At 39.7% G+C, this 19009-nt stretch overlaps 1 protein-coding gene across 1 annotated transcript in view; it reads right to left on the reverse strand.

Annotated features, from left to right (window-relative positions):
* The window catches only part of LOC116043989 (cadherin-12-like), a 76936-nt gene that overhangs the window by 57321 nt on the left and 606 nt on the right, over window positions 1-19009 (reverse strand). The window contains exon 2 of the mRNA XM_036005475.1: window positions 2068-2764. Coding sequence (XP_035861368.1) covers window positions 2068-2373 — 306 coding nt within the window. The 5' untranslated portion in view covers window positions 2374-2764. The remainder of the gene's footprint in view (window positions 1-2067; window positions 2765-19009) is intronic.

The following is a 19009-nucleotide window of genomic DNA, read 5'->3' on the forward strand; positions in this document are numbered from 1 at the left end:
GTTTCTGCCACGCTGTACTGATATATATATATTTTTTTTTTTTCTAAGTGGGTTTCTGCCAAAAGCTGGAAAAGTATTTGATTTCATATACATTAGTTACCCGAAGCCAACTCTAGCTATCTAATGCTGTACACGACTGGGTTTCTGGCAAATTATTCAATTACTAAACAATGTTTACAATTATTTCAAATTTTTCAATTCAGTACTTTTGAGTATAATAGATTGAGTCTATTTCCAGCTACAGTATATTGTCCTAGTATTCATGACCATGTATTAAGAGCAAAGCCATTATTTTCAAAGAAAAGTGTGTCAGCACTCTACTGAGCAGGGTTTGGACTTTTCTCTCCTTTTTCATTTTTCACTCAACTACTTCTGACATCATTCAGGATGCAGCTTTGCAGGATGTGTAATACGTTACATGTGCTTCATGCTGCACTACTACAAACTAAGCACACTTGCCTGTTTAGTGTTTGAAGACAGGTGAGCTCCATGAGCTGTGGGAGCTGCGTTTTGCACGAAGCAAGAAGCAACATAGCTTGATTGACAAGTCACTAAGCTTTGATATCTTTGGATAATAAAAAGCTGAGCCAATGGGCTCTAAAACTGGGGTCTACATGCTCAGGCAGAAAGTACTTCAATTTCTAATATATAGAGGCTGGAGGGTGTCATTAGAATATTATTATTATTATTATTATATTCTGTTTTGTCCTGTCTGATGTAAAGCTGTCCGGCCAATGTGCCACACAAAAAATAGAGGTTGAGCCAACAGAGCAGTTATTTGGATCTTATCCATTAGTTGAACCAATGATGTGTGTTATTGGTATCCCTATGCATCTGGTGGCTTTGTCGATATTATTGAAGAGCCCGGCTGGATGTACGGTTGTAAGTTGTCTAAAGCTTGCCCTGAGTAAGTCCTTTGGGTCATTATTTTATCTCCTACACTTTCTTACCTTACTTCCTCCATTTGGATGCTGTCTTTAATTACCGAGCAGTGAGGCTATTGATCTTCACAGAGGAGACTCAGACAACAAAGACAAGGAAAAGGCTTCAGTGTAGATGCTGCTTGTGACCAAGAGGTTACACAATAACTTAAATGGGCAAAGATCATAGGGTGCATGGAACTATTTGCAGCATGAATTGGTAGGCATTCTCTAATTAGTCTAAATGTACGTAAGTTTGCTTTTGCAACCTTGCTCACCATTTTAACATGCTTTTCAAATTTTAAATGGCAATCTAATATAAGGCCGAGATATTGAGGACTGAGCCCTGGAAGAAAAGCAAACTGACAGATTTCTTAACATTGAGTGTAAGACATGAGTTTTCAAACCATGCTGCTATGGACTGTGAATGACCTAACAGCTGTGTGGAATTCTACCAGATACATATTTAACTGTATCATCTGCATTCATCTGAAAACCTACTCCAAGACATCATTGTAGTAGGTCATTTATATATTAACTAAAAAGAAGTGGACCAAGAACAGAACCCTGTGGGCCTCCTGTTTTAGTCTTTAAACAAGATCATTTTTAATTATTAATAATAACACTTTGTTCACGGTTGGAAAGGTAAGATTTAAAGTCGTGATGTCCAAATGAAGATTCATCAACCATTGGTTGTATTTGTTGAATCCAATAGATGGCACTATTGGTTTAAAGAAAAAGGTCTCAAGTAATAGCAATTCAGTGAGCTTTAAACCCAGTTACCCCCACAGTTTCTGTGTAATAAACATTGTTTCTACATACTTCCTTAACTGGTAAGCAATCCAAACAATCAATGTTAAAATCCCCAAAACCTAAAACTTAAGATTCATGGGAGGATGTTTTTGTTGTTCTCTAAATTTCACAAAGAAATCACAATCACAAGGATTATATAAAGTACATTGGAGGGGATAGAAAAACCTTAAGACGGAGATACTCAATATGCGCATAATAATCCAACACAAGTTCTGGACATTTAATTTAATTTAAATGAGTCATTGAGTTTTAAAGTTGCACTTAAATGGAAGCTGGTAGAAAAACTAACAAATTTAAAAACTTTAAACCTCAGATGTTAACAATATTTACTTACTTTTCCAACATACTGTGGTTCAGATCCCATGTACTCCTCCAGGACAAAGAACTGGTTCCACACCCATCCTCTTTTAATACGCTGGACCCTCGTTCTCCCATGTCTCCTTAGCCTTGTCCTGCCCTCTAAGGATGTCCATTCCCCGAAAGATGCTCTTACAGTCTTACCTCCAGTCCCTCCCCTGGCTGACATCACTCCAGCCTTAGTTCTGCTCGGGAGCAGAGACTGCAGGGGGATTTGGGTGCTGTAGTCCAACAGGAAACAGGAGCCCACCAGAAACATGATGACATATTCCCTTGTGATCATCAGGGAGTGTCGCTGCTAAAAAAGCTAGTGAAAAGTTACAAAAGCTGGCTATTTCCAGGTTGGAAATGGACATGCATCCAAAACTGGATTTGTCCTGAAGGTAAGCATCGGACAAAGTGTTTAAATTCCAATATAATCCAAGATGATGAGAGGAATCTATTAATGTGCTATCCTTGCTGAAGTGTTAGAGTTACTGAAGATCATAATGTTGGAAAAGCATTCTGTGAAAACTTTGGTTTGATGTTGACTGAGGTTACGTCAAAGGGCTTGTGTTCAGAGTAAAACCTCTTTGGTCTGTTTTTGTGATATCCAGGTGATGTTGGAGTTTGACTGCAGAGGAACCAAGATGGCCCGCTTGTCTTCTCTTCACTTCAGTCCTCAGCTTAAACCCCTGAAGGAAAAGATGAAGATAACAATGTTGAGCATAAAAGTTCATTCTTGACTTTTGGAAACAGTAGAAACCCTATCTATATGCAATATACTACCACCTGTTATCACATGAACAAAGTTTCATACTTACGTCCCATGACAGGTGAGCAATTCTTTATCACAAAAAATATCAGTTTGACTTCATTATATGTAATTTGACAACAGCGTGAAGCTTTGCTTGCAATTAGGACCTCTTTCCTTTTTGTTGACATTTTGATGCACTAGGCTAGACATCCCCATGGCACATTGTCCTAGTTTTAAGTTTAAGATATGCTACAGAACCTGACTTTCATTTATGAATGTCCAATAACATTTAGTGATCCAATATTCACTTCAAATATATGTATGAATATTTGTTAATTTGACTGCTGAATAGCTTTGCATTAAAAATTAAGTAAAAATCCTGCTGGTTCCCAATAATATTTTGTATAGTGTGGGTTGTGGGTCACCGGTAAAATGTAACTGAAATAGTTGCAAAAGATCTTTTTTTAAAACCCTAAGCAGATCTGCTTACATCTCTCACTAAGATCCTGATTATTACACATAAGGCACTACATGACCTATCCCCCAGTCACATTTCTTATGTTCTTGTCCCTCATTGTACTTCTCGACCACTGTAATCATCAAATCTCAGCGTGTTAGCCCCCGCTCCAACAGCAGAACAAAAGGTGACCGTGCATTTGCTGTTTTAGCCCCAACCATCTGGAATCATTTTCCCCAATCTATCAGATTTGCAAAATCTTTGGACTGTTTTAAGCGGCTTTTAAAACCCATCTTTAGAGGCAAGCCTTTTGTAGATCTCCATCGCTGTCTTGTGTTCTGGGTTGTTTTAATTTGGTCTGTCTCTCATTGTGCTGTTTTTATTCTAATATATTTAAGCTTTATACTGTGTGTGTGTGTGTGTGTGTGTGTGTGTGTGTGTGTGTGCGTGCGTGCGTGCGTGCGTGCGTGTGTGTAAAGCATTTTGTAACTGTGTTTTAAAATGTGCTATATAAATAAAGCTTTACTTACTTAATGCTAACTGTCATATAGTTAACTGTAGCTGCTGTCCACTGTCACTGTATTTTTCGGCTGAATAAAATTAATCTTAACATTCTTAGATTGGTCCTTGTCTCAATCCTGTGATGTTGGAGCCCCAGCATGATGACAACAATGTCATCACAATTTCTCCAATGTGTGCCAAAGCTTGATTTGGTACAATTAACATGTAAATCAGTACTTTACTCTCATAATAGTTGGAAACAAGCACATGCTTCATGAAAGACGACTTGAACAAGTCAAGAACACTTGACGCAACACCTACCCTTTCACATTGTAATTTATGCAAGACATCTGAAAGGTGATGTGTTTACTTGTGTATTACTGCTATCATTGGTGCAGTCACCAGCACATAAGGCCACGGACTACATCAGATCACAGGGCTCTAATTAGAAAAAGGCTTTAGCGTGCAAGGCTGGCAGCCTGTGTGAATTAGTCTGACAGCTGATGCATGGTACTTGCACGTGCAGAGGTTGATGAAGAGGGTTTGCTTACGCAGGGCACTTAAAATCAGATGAGATAAAGTATACTGGTTCTGTCCCCTTGGGAAAACCTTTTTTGAGCTGAGCTTCGCTGCACTACAGAATATTAATCCCCAGACATTTGAGCAGCATCCTTGCGATCATTCATATATTAAAATACATAACCTCTAACCCTAACCCCTAACCCAATGTTCATAAATTAAAAAAACTAAACCCAATACACCAATAAATCAATACACAAATGATAACACCAGTAAAATCTAAATATTGCACGCAAGTATTACACATTGCACCAGAATATTGTACCTTCAATAGTAAACTGACAAGTAGAGTATTGGACATGCCGATGTAAACCCTATTATAAAGGGCTCTGTGATCATGTAAAGTAACCTACGTAGGCCAAACTAGCTATTACAGTTCCTCTTTGCAATGTACCCACAGATAAACAGACAACTATCACTGGATTACTTTGATACTGAAGAAAACGTGATAATCCTGACACAAGTTAAGAAGTTATAAGGAGCGTCTTTATTTTTATCCACGTTTATTTAGGATGGACATCGAAGATAATGATATCTTTCGGAAAGTGTTAAGTCACACTGAATCTACAAACGTGTGCCATGTCTGTGTTTTTGAAATTGGATTTTGAAAATATTTAACTGTATTAGGCCTCACATTCAAACTCCACTCTTTCATCCGCTGTTTCTTCTCCACACTACTGGGAAGAACTGCCCCTCATGTTTACCACAAAATAGAATAATACTGACATGCTATCATTCACCTAATAAGGGCAGAATGATTCCTCTCACATGTCAACCTACTCTGAACTCTATACTTAGTTTTTTATACAGTGTGTACGTGATTCTCCTGAAGCCATATTTAACAAATATCTCAGAATAACTCCTAGACATCGTGCAGTGTGAGTCCATGTAGATTACGCTTTTAGGCCTTGGCCACAAAAACATATTCAGGCAATGCTTTTTGTTTTCATGGTCAGCGCATACCTGTGTTTTGTGTTTGTTGACGAGTTGACCCTGAAGTCAAGGATTCTGCATCCGTAACCAATTACATGTGTTGTGTCGACACTGTGGTATTGATTTATTCGCAAATTACTTCTTTCCTTCCCACTACAGTCAAGCACACAGTGATGGAACAGTCCCCCAAGAGTTTGTATCTGAAAAGCTTGTCCAAATAAACTCCTGTGTCTGGACTGAAACCCAACTGATACATCTGTCTATCCGTAGCATTTTCAAATTAGTTCGTTAGGACAGTTGAAACAAGTTACCATGTGTAGCCTGTGGCCTTTCCGTAATGATTTCAAGAATTCAAGGAATTTGTCATTTGTAATAAAATGCATATATATATATATATATATATATATATATATATATATATATATATATATATATATATATATCTATAAAGTGCATAGCCTGGGAACCAGACGAATGTGTGAGCTCATGTTTTATTTGCTCTGGCAGATACGTCCGGTCCCCCTCCCGCTCCCCCTCCCGCTCCCCCTCCCGCTCCCCGATCCTGGTCGGGCCAATCACAACCGTTTCTTATATTGGGCAGGTTTCAGATCATGACTAGTCTTGCATTGCCAGACCTTCCTCAACAGCGCTGCAAAGGAAGGTCTGGCTAGTACACACAGCATTCCGGGATGGGAGAAAAACATTGGCATTTATTTAAACCAAACCGAGAAACAGTGCATCTGCAAAATAGCCTCGAGAAGGAACTTGTTTTGATGGAATGTGTACGTTCATAAAGATGTTTTAGTCGTGCAACAGAAACCTCAGACTGGACAGATAGTCTAGCCAGCTGTCTGGATTTACCCTGCAGAGATCTGAGGAGCAGTTAACCATAGTCCTCATAAATCCACCGGAGTTTAGAATTCAAACACAAAGAAAGTAGAAGGTGACGGACAGACGGCCGAAAATGAGGGACATCCAGCGGAATTTGAATTTGACTTGACAAAGGAAAATCAGGTGTTTGGTGTTTTAAGCCCCCAACGTCGTCTTCCAGGCAGCGTTGCATGGAAGGCACTGGGGTTAGGCAATGGTTAGGGTTAAGGTTAGGTGCCTTGAAGTCGACGGTCGCAGCGCTGCCTTGAAGTTGTCGTTGGGGGCTTAAAACACCATCGAGCGGAAAATCAAATATGAAAACAGAAAAACAGTTAGAGAGCTGCCATGAAGAATAATGCAATGTTTTCCGAAAATCCACATTCCTCTTCAGGTCATGAAAAAAATGTCTGTGCTCTGCTGCCCCTTACACCATCACACATGACCAGGCAACCATGGATCAGTGCTCCCTGAAACAAGAGAAGTTAAAAATGCCTCTCGGGAATGGCTTCTGTGTGAGTGAGTGTGTGTGTGTGTGTGTGTGTGTGTGTGTGTGTGTGTGTGTGTGTGTGTGTTCTCCAGAGAGCCTTTAGCCCAGTCAGGCACATAACCTTACAGAGTATTAAAACCATTGTTAAAGGAAAATGCATGTGGAGTAGTACTACAGAGTGGATAACCTACTTGCAGACCTCTATGCCCTACAACTTTTCTTTACTACTAGTAGCACTAGTGGTGGCTAGTACACCACGATTATGGCTGTCACAGCAAATATTTTGTATTATGACATACTCAAAATATAAAGTGTATCTTGTATATTCTCACAGAAGATCTGTATTGATATGGTAAGTTGTAGCATCCTAACATGTAAAAAGTGTGTTGATAAGTTCAAATGTGCTGTGTTTTGCTTGTTTTGACTGATGCCTCCATGTCATTGACTGGCACCACCAATGCCTATGTTGCTATTATATGTGCCCCAGTGTGTGCTATATTGACTGAGAAAGCAAGTATTCCTGCTCGCGGAGCAGTGGCAGCTGTGCCTACATGTACCAGGATGCATTGCGCACGCGAAGCCACTTCACTTATCTCTCTTAGCTTTTTTAGTAAACAAAATGAACTCACAAAATGTCAAGACGGAAAATATTTTTAAACCTAAACAGAAAAATACGACTCTACACCTTCTGAATTCAAGTTTGTCTCATTTACCGAACCAAGACGAGATTAATATCCTGTTAACTCATAACTTAATTCAAACGGGACAAAAACTAAATTAACTCACCAAATCCGCCTTCGTTAGTCTTTCCACTGTTCCAACAATCACAAACTGTGGTTTGGTTCGAAATAAATCATTAATTCAAGAAACAACCGTTATATGTTCACGTCAAGGCCACCAGACTCCATTGACAAAAACAGTAATTTTACTAGCTATTCTCATTTAAGTGACAAGCTGCTCCTCTCAGTTTTGCTAAATACCATCTAAGTCCCCCTTAAGGCTAACTCGAGTTGGGCTGACCTTAAGGTGGACCAGTTATTCTCATTTTAGAGACAAGCTGCTCAACTGAACTTAGTGTGAGCTGTTCTGAAAACCAGATAAAAGTAATTTTGTATTGCTTAAAGTTGTTAGACCAGACATTTGTAGCAATTGACCCAAAGCAAAGTGTGTTGCTGTTTCCTGAAGCAAACAGTAATTTATTTGAACATGTAAAAAAAAAAATATATATATATATATTTAAAAAAAAAAAATTAAAATGACAGATAAATAAGGACATGTACTTCTCAGCACAATCTACCAAAATTATTATAAGTAACCCTCACTCATTATATTGTATATACAAGAAACAAGAATCTTTTCATTCCTTTTTGTACGAAATAAAAGATAGTAGCATCGATAAGAGAATCGATAAGTATCTGTATTGACAAGCAGTATCGTTATCAATTAAATCCTATCGATACCTATCCCTATTTGTATACCACTTTTTAAAACGCTTTTAACATAAGGATTACACAATGCACAGTTTAGCCTGGCTTCTGACCACATTCCTAACTGGCAGTGATGTTTCTATAATGTAAATGAAATTAAAAGACCACGTAAATACTGCAAATGACCTCAATACCTCACGCAAACGTGAAGCACTTGATCAGTCAGTCAGAAGCTGATGAAGATACTGCAGAGCAGCCTGATGGACACTTTGGACACTTTGTCCGCTGAAGGGTGCTGATGGAGCGTGCATGTACGTGAGAAATGCCACTTGGAATAAGCGGCTTGGAACATTTTACGGTAAAACCTCTCAGCCAAATGGACAGGTGTCTCCTGTAATAATCCACGCACCACTTAACACTAACTAGCTAATTAATGACCCTGTCAATCACACATCAGAGGCGACAGCCGGGGAAGAGCAGAGCAGTATTTTGGAAACTTTCCCTTATACTGAGTGTTTAAACCAGGAAACTATGATGAAACAGTTGACCATGACATCTCTCAGAAATAGTGGCATTTCCACCAACATAAACACAAAATAAACACAGTTCTTTACCAGTACTTTAAATGACAACATAAAATGAGCTGATATCAAATAGAAAATACTTTACCAAGGTTTATAACTGTATTCAATAATTTGCAATGGAAAGGTACAAACAGCCGTAGCTTTCTATTTATTGTATAACTTTCTATTTTGTTTCAAATTCCCAATTGTGAGTTTACTATAGTGTTAATGTAGTAAAACGTTATCTGACCATGCTATAGATACACTGTAAGAAAGAAATCCATAGAAAAACGGATAATATCCTGGCAGAAAATTACCAGTACCTTTTCTGTTAGGGCCCTGACACACCAACCAGACGAGCCGACCGTCGTCAGAAAAGCCAGTCGGACTGATCAGTCGGGTCCCGAGGTCCAAAAAATGCCTCAGAACACACTGAGGCGAAGCCGACTTGAGCGTACGCTCTGCGCATGCGCGAAACGTAATACGTCTCCATAGCAGCAGGCGGCGCTGCTCTGTATTGTTTCCATTAGCAGTCTGATTATTTACCAGAAAATGAAGACCGGCAGCTGATTGGACGAACGCGTCACGTGGTTCTTTTTTCCTCCGGAAATTCACAGCCAGACTGTCATGGCGGCTTGTTCAGAATACGATCTCATATTGTACTAAAATAGTTCACCGAAACGTGTTTCTGAAAACATTTTAAGCGAGAAATAGGCCGTGCAGTTGCTGAATCTGTCTTCATTTCAGATTGACAAAGGTCAGTTTAAAAGATTTTGAGAGGCTCATCCGCTCCCCATTTCCGGGTGAGTCCCGACTGCCCTGTCTCCGAATGAACATGTTGGGTCGGCCCAAATGAATGCCGACGGCTCCTCGGACGGCCGACGGCACGGGACACACAGAACAGACTCGAGTCACGGACCTCGCCAGACGGCCCGACGCCCAATTATCGGGCTGGTGTGTCTTCTCTCTTAAAGGTGCTGTAGGTAGGATTGTGAAGATCCAGGACTTAGCCAAGGAATTTGAACATCGACAACTTCTCAGTCCCTCCCCCCTTTCTGCTAGAGGCCAAATGGTCTCCTAAGCCCCTCCCCCCACAAGGGAGAATTAATGTGTGTGCATGAGCAGTGATTGACACACAGTTAGACACCCCCCCTGGCCCTGATTGGTGCATCTGAACAGGGAGCGGTGGATTTTTGCAAATCGCACTCCAGGCTGTAGGTGGTGCCAGAGGAAGGCAGGTAATTTTTTAATTACCTGCTTCATGTAGTTCTACTGGGCCATAGGGTCAGTTTCAGCAAATATGACAGAAAGTTAGTTTTATAAGTCTTACCTACTGCATCTTTAAGTTTACGGACACTTCTGTTAATCCAAATACAGGAAATTCTCTAAATTTAAAGTAAATCCAAAAAATCTAAATACGGAAAAACACCTGTGAAAAATCATTACAGAAAATTCCTTCATATTAACACAGTATATTAGCCAATATTTCTACGAACCTTTCTGACAGTGTAGGACCAGCGATTTACAAGGTCTGGAAACACTCTCATGAAACGATTAAAACTTTAAAAAGGCAACTAAAAACATTGCCTGTTTTACATTTTTTTTTAAATTCTGTATTAACGTACATACATATTACATTTTATTTATTTTATTGTAACACATTGCAAATCCCTGTATGTGCCAGCAGACATGAGTGAGTGAGTGTGTGTGTGTGTGTGTGTGTGTGTGTGTGTGTGTGTGTGTGTGTGTGTGTGTGTATTGTGTACCGTGCGCGTGTAGTGTCGTAGTAGCAGGGGTATCGAGGCCCATTTCCACTGCACTGATATTTAAAGACCCAGACAGCGTCACAGTGATTCAGGCTCAGCATCCACAGAGGCAAATTAAAACTTTTAACTAAGACTGTGTGTGTGTGTGTGTGTGTGTGTGTGTGTGTGTGTGTGTGTGCGTGCGTGTGTGAGAAAAGACATACTGTGCAGTCTTCCCAGAATTTGCAGATGATTTTTGTTCGATTTTCATTCTGTTCTATATTTAGATTCTGCCCACATTTCAGCGCAACATCACATATTGTACGTTCCTACAACAGTGTTTTCCAGCAAAAATAGATTTCATCACTTATAGGTTAGTAATGGCTGTTCCTATGTCTAGATTTAGATTTAGATGATGCATGGTAATTTTCCAAAACACACTCTTTTCTTCAGATTTTATTCATTTACTTTTTACAGAACTTAACTTTCGGTAGCTGTACTGCATTTCCTTAATCCATTATTTTGGGCTTCAATAAGAAACATGGCTACAAAGCCCTATCTAAGGGTTGCTGATACAAGGAGGTAAAAGGTTGTATCAGATCAGATCTTTATAAGAATGGTATCCTACATATGCCAGCAATCACATATGGTCCAGTTCAAACATTTATTGATGAGATAGATCAGTAAACGCATCGACTTCCATGACATTAAAGTGCTCATATTATGCTTTTTGGCTTTTTCCCTTACCTTTATTGTGTTATAAAAAAGCCCAAAGTCCACCCCAAAGGGACTTACCATCTCCAACAGTTCACAAACTGCTCCAAACCGCTCTATTGTAGTCCAGTCACTTCCGTGACGAACGTGCATCACTTTGTAACACACGTTATAATGCTTGCCTAGCTGCTAGCGTGGCACACCCTCATACTCTGCTTCTGACTGGCTAGTAGTCCTTACCTAGGTACTGTCAGGGCACACCCTCATACTCTGCTTCTGACTGGCTAGTAGTCCTTACCTAGGTACTGTCAGGGCATGCCCTCATACTCTGCTTCTGACTGGCTAGTAGTCCTTACCTAGCTACTGCGCATGTGCGACTCCCAACAAAGATGGAACAGCAGTGAGAGGTCTCACTCTGTAGCTAAAACAGAGAGCTCAACACACAGGGTGAAAAGAGGAGCTGCAGCAATGTGTAGTACAACAAAAATATGGTGTTTTTTTTAAATTAAACCATGTAAACCTATTCTGATATAACCTCTAAATACAATTATGAACCTGAAGATGAGCATAATATGAGCACTTTAAAGCTTCTCTGTGTGAGCTCGTTGCAGTGAAGCTTTGGGGACTTTGGATAAGGATTGTTGTTTTTTCTACAATCACCACAAATCAGGGCAGCTTGAGTGAGGTTTATGTCTAGAAAGCAGCAGTACAATGGGAAGCCCAACTCTACGAGTCTGAAGTGCCAACAGGGAGAAGTGATGGATGGGAAGAGCCAAGGCGTAGACTGAGACACCATTGCAGGAATCTGTGCCACTGTACTTCCAGTGCTGCTAACACACTGTCACTCAGAGTGGAGATTACTCGCTAACTCCTAGGCTCGTGAAATATGTGATCAGTAGAGGGTCTTTTTTTGTTTGTTGAAGAAATCAAATGACTTATTCATGCATACCATAACATTAGAGAGACCTTATAAAGTATCACTGTCTTACAATTAACTGATCATTACTCAAAGCTGAGCAAATGTCATTGTTTGCAAAATAATTCATCCAAAGGCCAAAAAAACTAATTTAAACAGGGTGTAGTTGAAGTTTACTGAGTTAAAACGGATTGTAGTTGACAGTGATTGTGTCCAAAGACAGGTTAGTCATTGTCATAAAGCGCATTGTGTGTGTGTGTGTGTGTGTGTGTGTGTGTGTGTGTGTGTGTGTGTGTGAGTGAGTGAGACTGGGGACAGGTGTCTAATTGGGCATCAAAAAGCCATTGTGTTTTCACTGCCATTGCATTCAACACAAGTAAACTGCTCTACACTAGCATTACGGACTACAAAAAGAAATCGGTAAAAGTGTTTATAAAATAAAATGACATAAGCCAGCGTGTGCTTTGACATTTTCATACTCACTACTCTCTATCAGGGACTGATGAAAGCTTCTGCATTTCTACCTTTCAACACCAAGTGTCGGTTGTCTTTTTTTGTTTCGTTTGTTTTTCTACAGACGACCACAGAATGCTCCTCAATATGAATGTGACATTTTCAGCACTTGAAACTACAAACATAAAATGAATCCTCATGGCACCTCTGCTGACGGAACTGATGTGATCCCTGAAGGCACAGGGATGCTGATTCTCTACATGATTTTGATGTTCATGTAAAATATTGGAGCCAATATTTATAAGGTGCATACATTGACCATGCCTATGCCTAATGTAAATATGATGAAATGGGAAAAAAACAACTTTGCATAACAGCCATCCAGGTACTTCAATTGGGTGAAGATATAATGGAAAGTAGCCTGCATAGATCCACATCTTAGACAGTGTATCAGGTGCATGGCAGCGACAACGATCAAAGAAAACAAAAACTCCAGCACTCACAGATAAGTAATATTCTTATTAATGTGGGCAAAAGAACAAACGTGCTTTAGCTAGCCATCAGCGTAATCAAAACCAGCAGACAAGGCAATGAATATACACAGGTGAGGTTCAAACATCAATCAGCATGGAGGATACATAATTGAAATAACAGGATCCATACGTGGATGTACCGCCCAGAAATAGCCTCTCCTACTAAAGGAGGAGTAGGGTTGGGTATCCTTTGGGTTTTTTTTCCGATAGCGGTGGAAAAACAATACTTTAAAATCGGTGCCGGCGCCTAAACGTGCCTGAACCGATACTTAAAAAAAAGGCTAGTCTGGTTTTCTGTACAACAACCGTAGCAACACACAGAGCTGACAGTGAGCCGTAAACAGGCAAGAGGTCAAAAACAGGCAAGGGGGCGTAGACTGTCGCAAACTTCGGTGAAAACCCTGATTAAGATGCATATTTCGAATGCGCTGTATATATGTTTAAAGAATGATTTTAAAACCTGAATAATACCGGCAAAATGCTATATTAACAAAAAAGGCCTTATTCAGAATATTCAAACGTAATATGCTGATTGAATATTGTCAAATTGGGAATACTAGTGGAATATTAGTGTGCATGTACACTGTTCATATGGGCACCTGACGCTGTAAACCTTCTTTTAATATACCAATACATAACATTGTCATACATTGTCAATCCATGTCAGTCATGTGCAATAGCCCTGCTGGAGAAACTTGTTGAAGCTATATGTGTTCATTCTGTGTTCAACTGGAAAATTCAATTTTGATACATTACATTGATATTATAATTTCATTAATATTTAATAATGACAATAAAACAACTAGGCAAAAGGAGAGAGAGAGAGAGAGAGCAGAGCATGTAGAGGGAAGGACGGGGGGGTTCGAAAGGGAGACGGCGGGGAAAACAGGTGCAAATCCCAGAACCCAGAAGTCATCAATCTTCCACTGAGGTGGAACAAGGCGAGCTGCCCCAGTTGGAGCTCCACAGAAACTCTCCACGTTGCCAATTTAATTTTTTATTACTCTCGTTGATTTCCATTTATCACCGGCATTTCCTTCACCATGGCAAGAGAAATTTGACAGGAAACGTAGATGGAATTTTGTTTTATTTTATTTAGTTATTCATGGTCTGCTTTTTTTCCCACATTCATTGAGTGGCTCATCACATTTGGAAAGGCCAAAACACCTCTTGTATACATACTTTAGTATGTTTTTTCGACTCTTTGGTATGACCCTCGGTTTATTTCAATAAAGAATCTCTTCAGAACCAATTGAAGTTCATCTGAGGCAGTTTATATTAACTTTTAATGTCCTCATGAACCATTTGCACATTTGAAAAGTAATGCACTTATTTATTATTATTCGTATGTATTCCACATATTTTTTGCTTTATGCACCACATTGAGTACTGCAGTATAAGACCACTCTGGTCCGTGTAGGGAGGTGGTCGGGGTGGATGGATGGGTCATAAAATACAAGGCTTTTAAAGGTGCAGTAGGTACACCTTATAAAACTAACTTTCTGTCATATATGCTGAAACTGACCCTGGGCCCTATTTTAACGATCTGAAATGCAAGTATCAAACGCCAAACGCAAGCAGCTTTGTGGGCAGATCTCGGGCGCTGTTGCTATTATACCAGCGGGAAAAATGACTCTTGCGCCCAATGCAAATCTAAAATGGTTTGGTCTGAAGTAGCTACATTACTCATAGGTGTGGTTTGGGCGTAACGTGCAATAAACCAATCAGAGCGCTATCTCACATTCCCTTTAAAAGGGCGTGCTTGTTCCATGGCGGATTGCTATTATAATGGTGGATTTGCTAGGTGCACGCTCTCAATACATCTATGGGCGCACGCCAGGAGCGGTTCACAGCCAAGGAAACCTGTATAACTGCGTGTCAATCACTGCTCATGCGCACACATTCGTTCTCCCTTGTAGGAGGGATGGGCTTAGGAGACCGTTTTGGGCTTTAGCGGAAAGGGGGAAGGGACTGAGAAATTGTTGATGTTCAAATTTTTTGGCTAAGTCCTGGATCTTCGCAATCCTACCTTCTGCAACTTTAAGCAGGGGAGCAGAGTTTGTGTACCGGGAAAAACACAACGTTTTTCACCCAGGAAATGGGTGTTCGTCCCTGGAAGTACTACTTTAGGGGAACGTGTGTTTTAATTAACCTAAACCACAATCTTTTTCCTAATCTTCTAGTCGGTCGCCTTTTGTCGGCTTAACTGCAAATGCCTCTGAAACAACCGGCACCTCATGGTGCTCTCTACCAAGCTCACAGAAACCTTTCTTTATGTTCTAGTAGAAACACAAAATACAATACAAATATAAAAATAAAATACAAAACCTGATACCATGATTTTTACATTGTTGTATTTGTACTTTTTCTGTATTGGTACTTTTACTGTACTTTATCTGAATATTTCTACCACCGCTGCGGACATGGAATCTGCTGCTACCACGTGACACAGTCAGTGACCCTAATCAGACCCTTAATCAGTTTTTTTACGATGTGGTCCAGAATTGTCAAAGTAAGGACTTTACTGGTTATTTCACATGAAACATTTCTGTATTTTGTGCTTAAGTTGTGTTTGTTTGTGCTTGGCTTTAACTTTCAATAATGTGTGTGTTATAATTAGAAGTGTGCTCTCTGTGCTGTCTTGTTTTCTGGAGTCATGGCTGGAGCCCGATTCAACCAGCAGAGCTTCAGAAGATACATATAAGATTTGACTGTGTGTCCTCTGACAGAGGAACAACATTAATTCCATTATGAATGACCACATCTGTGTTCCTCTGTTGCTGCGGGCAAACACTACTGAATTAGCAGCAACATCACTGCTGTTTACATCTGCCTGGTCCATTGGGGCCATGAAGTCAGCAGTGACCAGGATCTTTACATGAAAAGTGTATAATGTAGATGTCAAAATAAACAGTGTATTGCACTTTCTTACTATGTACGTTATGGAAGAAGTGTCATATTTCCTCCCACTGTCTCATTTTTTTTCAGTGGAAAGGTCATTAGCACCATTCAGCTTATGTTTACACCTTCATATGATTGAGTAATTTGTTTTAGCACAAATCTTATTCCATATACGTGATAATGAGCATGGAAATAGGGTAAAACTGCAGGGAGTTAGACATTTTCAGAGCAGTTTTGAGCCACAGATGAGAGGTTTCTGGTCATTGCACCATGAATTTCTCACCAGGATCCACACAACCCTGAGGTTGCAGTTGCAGCAATCTTGAAGCACAGAGTAAAACCAGGGCTCCTATCTTTCGTCTTCACCTTTTTAATGTGATTCATCCATTGCAGGCTTCTAAATGTGACTCCTAACTACAATAGCTTAAATTATTATTTTGTTTGCATTTGTGCACGTGCTGCAGCCACCACCCTTAAAACACTGGATGCCATTCACCACTGTAACAATTGATTCGTTACTCAAGACAGCTATCGTGCTCCCAAAAATCACTCCTGATTGGTTGGCAGTGATTTTTCTTGTTTAAAAGTAGTGGCTTCAGCCAATACTGAGTCTGAAAGACTGGGAAATTCAAGCCAGGCCAGACATTCTCTGGACAGGCGTGGTGCTATTCATATGCTTATTAGAGCCATTAGCACCTCCGCGGGAGCTCTCCACATACGTCGTGGTTTGTTTCCGACAATATGTGGCACAGACGAACGCGACGTTCACAGCCTGTAAATTGTCGTTAACTGCCGAAAATTAGGGAGATTTACTGGTGTTTACGGGGACGAAAATCCCACTTTTCATGCGAAGCGAGCGTGTGTCAGCTCAAAGTTAAGTGCCTTTGTGACCTTGGTAATAGTAGTTTGACGATTTACCAGCTTTTTACATTTCTTCCAATCATTTTTTTTAAACTAACATGTACAAGAAGTCCTACAAGTGCAAGGGACTAAAGCATTACAGCTATTTAGCTCATATGTCAACAGATCTACCTCCATCACAACTGAGCAAACTCCATTTTGCTGGAGTTGGAATTGCTTTGTGGAGAGTGGAGGCTGTTACAGCATTGGGCTGATATAATGCCCATGGTTTTGAAATAACATGGTCAACAATCACTAATGGCTGTAATGTTTGGGGCACTCATACTGTACATAGTGATAGAAAGTAGTATGCATTTGGTATTCCATTTTAGAACACCATCATCTATACTAGAGGTGTAGAAATTAATCAAATAATCGATGCATCGAATCGTGGACATGGACGATGCTGCATCGATAATCGGCTGGGCCGTAATCAATTATTTCTGTTTACAATTTAATGTATGCCTAACAACCTTTCTGTTTACATATTCTGTTATGTTTTGCACATTCAGGAAGTGCCATGTGCTCAGTGCTGTAGTTTTATGTATCCAATTTATTTAGTATTAGAGCACTGCAGAATGTTTTGTTTTTGAAGCTTGAAAAGCCTTGAATTAAATATCCTATATGGCTTTAATAGAAAAATGTATTTGACGCATCATGATGCATTGTGATGCATCGAGATATCGAATTGAATCGAAGACATGATAATCTTAATCGAATCAAAACGGGAGATCAGTGAAGATTTATACCGCTAATCTATACTGGGACCAGAATCTTCAATTCTAACAGGTTCTAATCTAATGTAGGAGGTTAGTTTGAGGTAAATCCTCAGATACTAAAATCCTCTACCTAAGGCTAAGACCCATGTGCTATTGGAAATCAGGGCAGAGCCACTTGATATATTCTACACCATACAGGGAGACGGAGTTTATATCTATCTATCTAAGAGGAAAATCATTTATGCATCTTTTCCATGTAACACCACTCTCCAGTTCTGTTATTTTATTCAGCACAAGTAGACTGTTCAGGCAAGACGCTTTTCTTCAGTGTGCAACAGTCAACCCTGTTTGTCACAAGTGTACGCAGGGCTGTCGTACTTGAGTCCGGACTCGAGTCTGAGTCCGGACTCAAGTACTACAGTACTAGAGCCCTGCGAGACGCTTTTCTGTTGTCTCGGACTCGTCTCTGACTCGTTGGTATTTGGACTCTGACTTGTCTCGGACTCGCCAAATATTGTAGTTGGTCTCGACCGAGTCCAGCACTACATGCTTTTATTCTGAAGTAACTTCCTCCTTCAAAACAAAACCATTGATGAAGCGCGCTGTTCAGAAACAGGTGTTAGTTCAATACAGGTGACTTTGACACCCGTTCCTGTACGATACTTTTTTCGATACCAATTTTATAAAATCCATTTGAACCAAAAAAAGAGATAACAACATTACACTACTACTACATGAGCCCTGTCTCTGTGCGTAACGTAGATGTTGTCCTGCCTCTACAATGTGTAACCCTAACCTTAACCCTCCAAACCTGCCTCCAACTCATTCACTGTGTCCCTTGTTGTATCATCCAATTTATACTTCTCCCCATCCTTTTCATTGAGCCATATCCATAACGACAGACTCCACTCCTCTACATTAACATCCAAAACAGATCACAGGAATATTTTCCTCTTCTCAGACACAATGTGAATGTTACAATGACTCTAAAAGTTACAATGTTTCTGTGAGGAGAATACAATTCCTCATTTGAAAAAGGTGAGATGCAACCATTAGAGTAACATAATGTACACAAATAATTACATAATCAGGTATCAATATATTGATGATAACATTGCAATCAGATAAGCTTCACCCTTCATTTTTCCAGAGTACGATGACTACAGATAAAGTAATAATGTAAATTAAAAAAGAAAAGGGTTATTCCATTCTTGTAAAGAAATTTGTATTATATCACTGGGAAATGTAAATGATGCATTTAAAAAAATATATGCTAAAATGTAAATGACCTACTGTACAAGCTTAGATATGTATCCGGAATTTTGTGAGTGCTACATTTCCCCCTCACAGCTCACAGTCAAGTAGTAAAAAAAACAACAGTCAATTTCAAGCAATTGTTGTTTTAAGGGGCCAATATAACTTACTATGTAAATGTATCTTTCATGTGTTCAACCAATATACCACACTAAATTCCTAACTTCTCCT

The sequence above is a fragment of the Sander lucioperca genome, chromosome 9 (genome assembly GCF_008315115.2).
Source record: "Sander lucioperca isolate FBNREF2018 chromosome 9, SLUC_FBN_1.2, whole genome shotgun sequence".
Taxonomy (NCBI): domain Eukaryota; kingdom Metazoa; phylum Chordata; class Actinopteri; order Perciformes; family Percidae; genus Sander; species Sander lucioperca.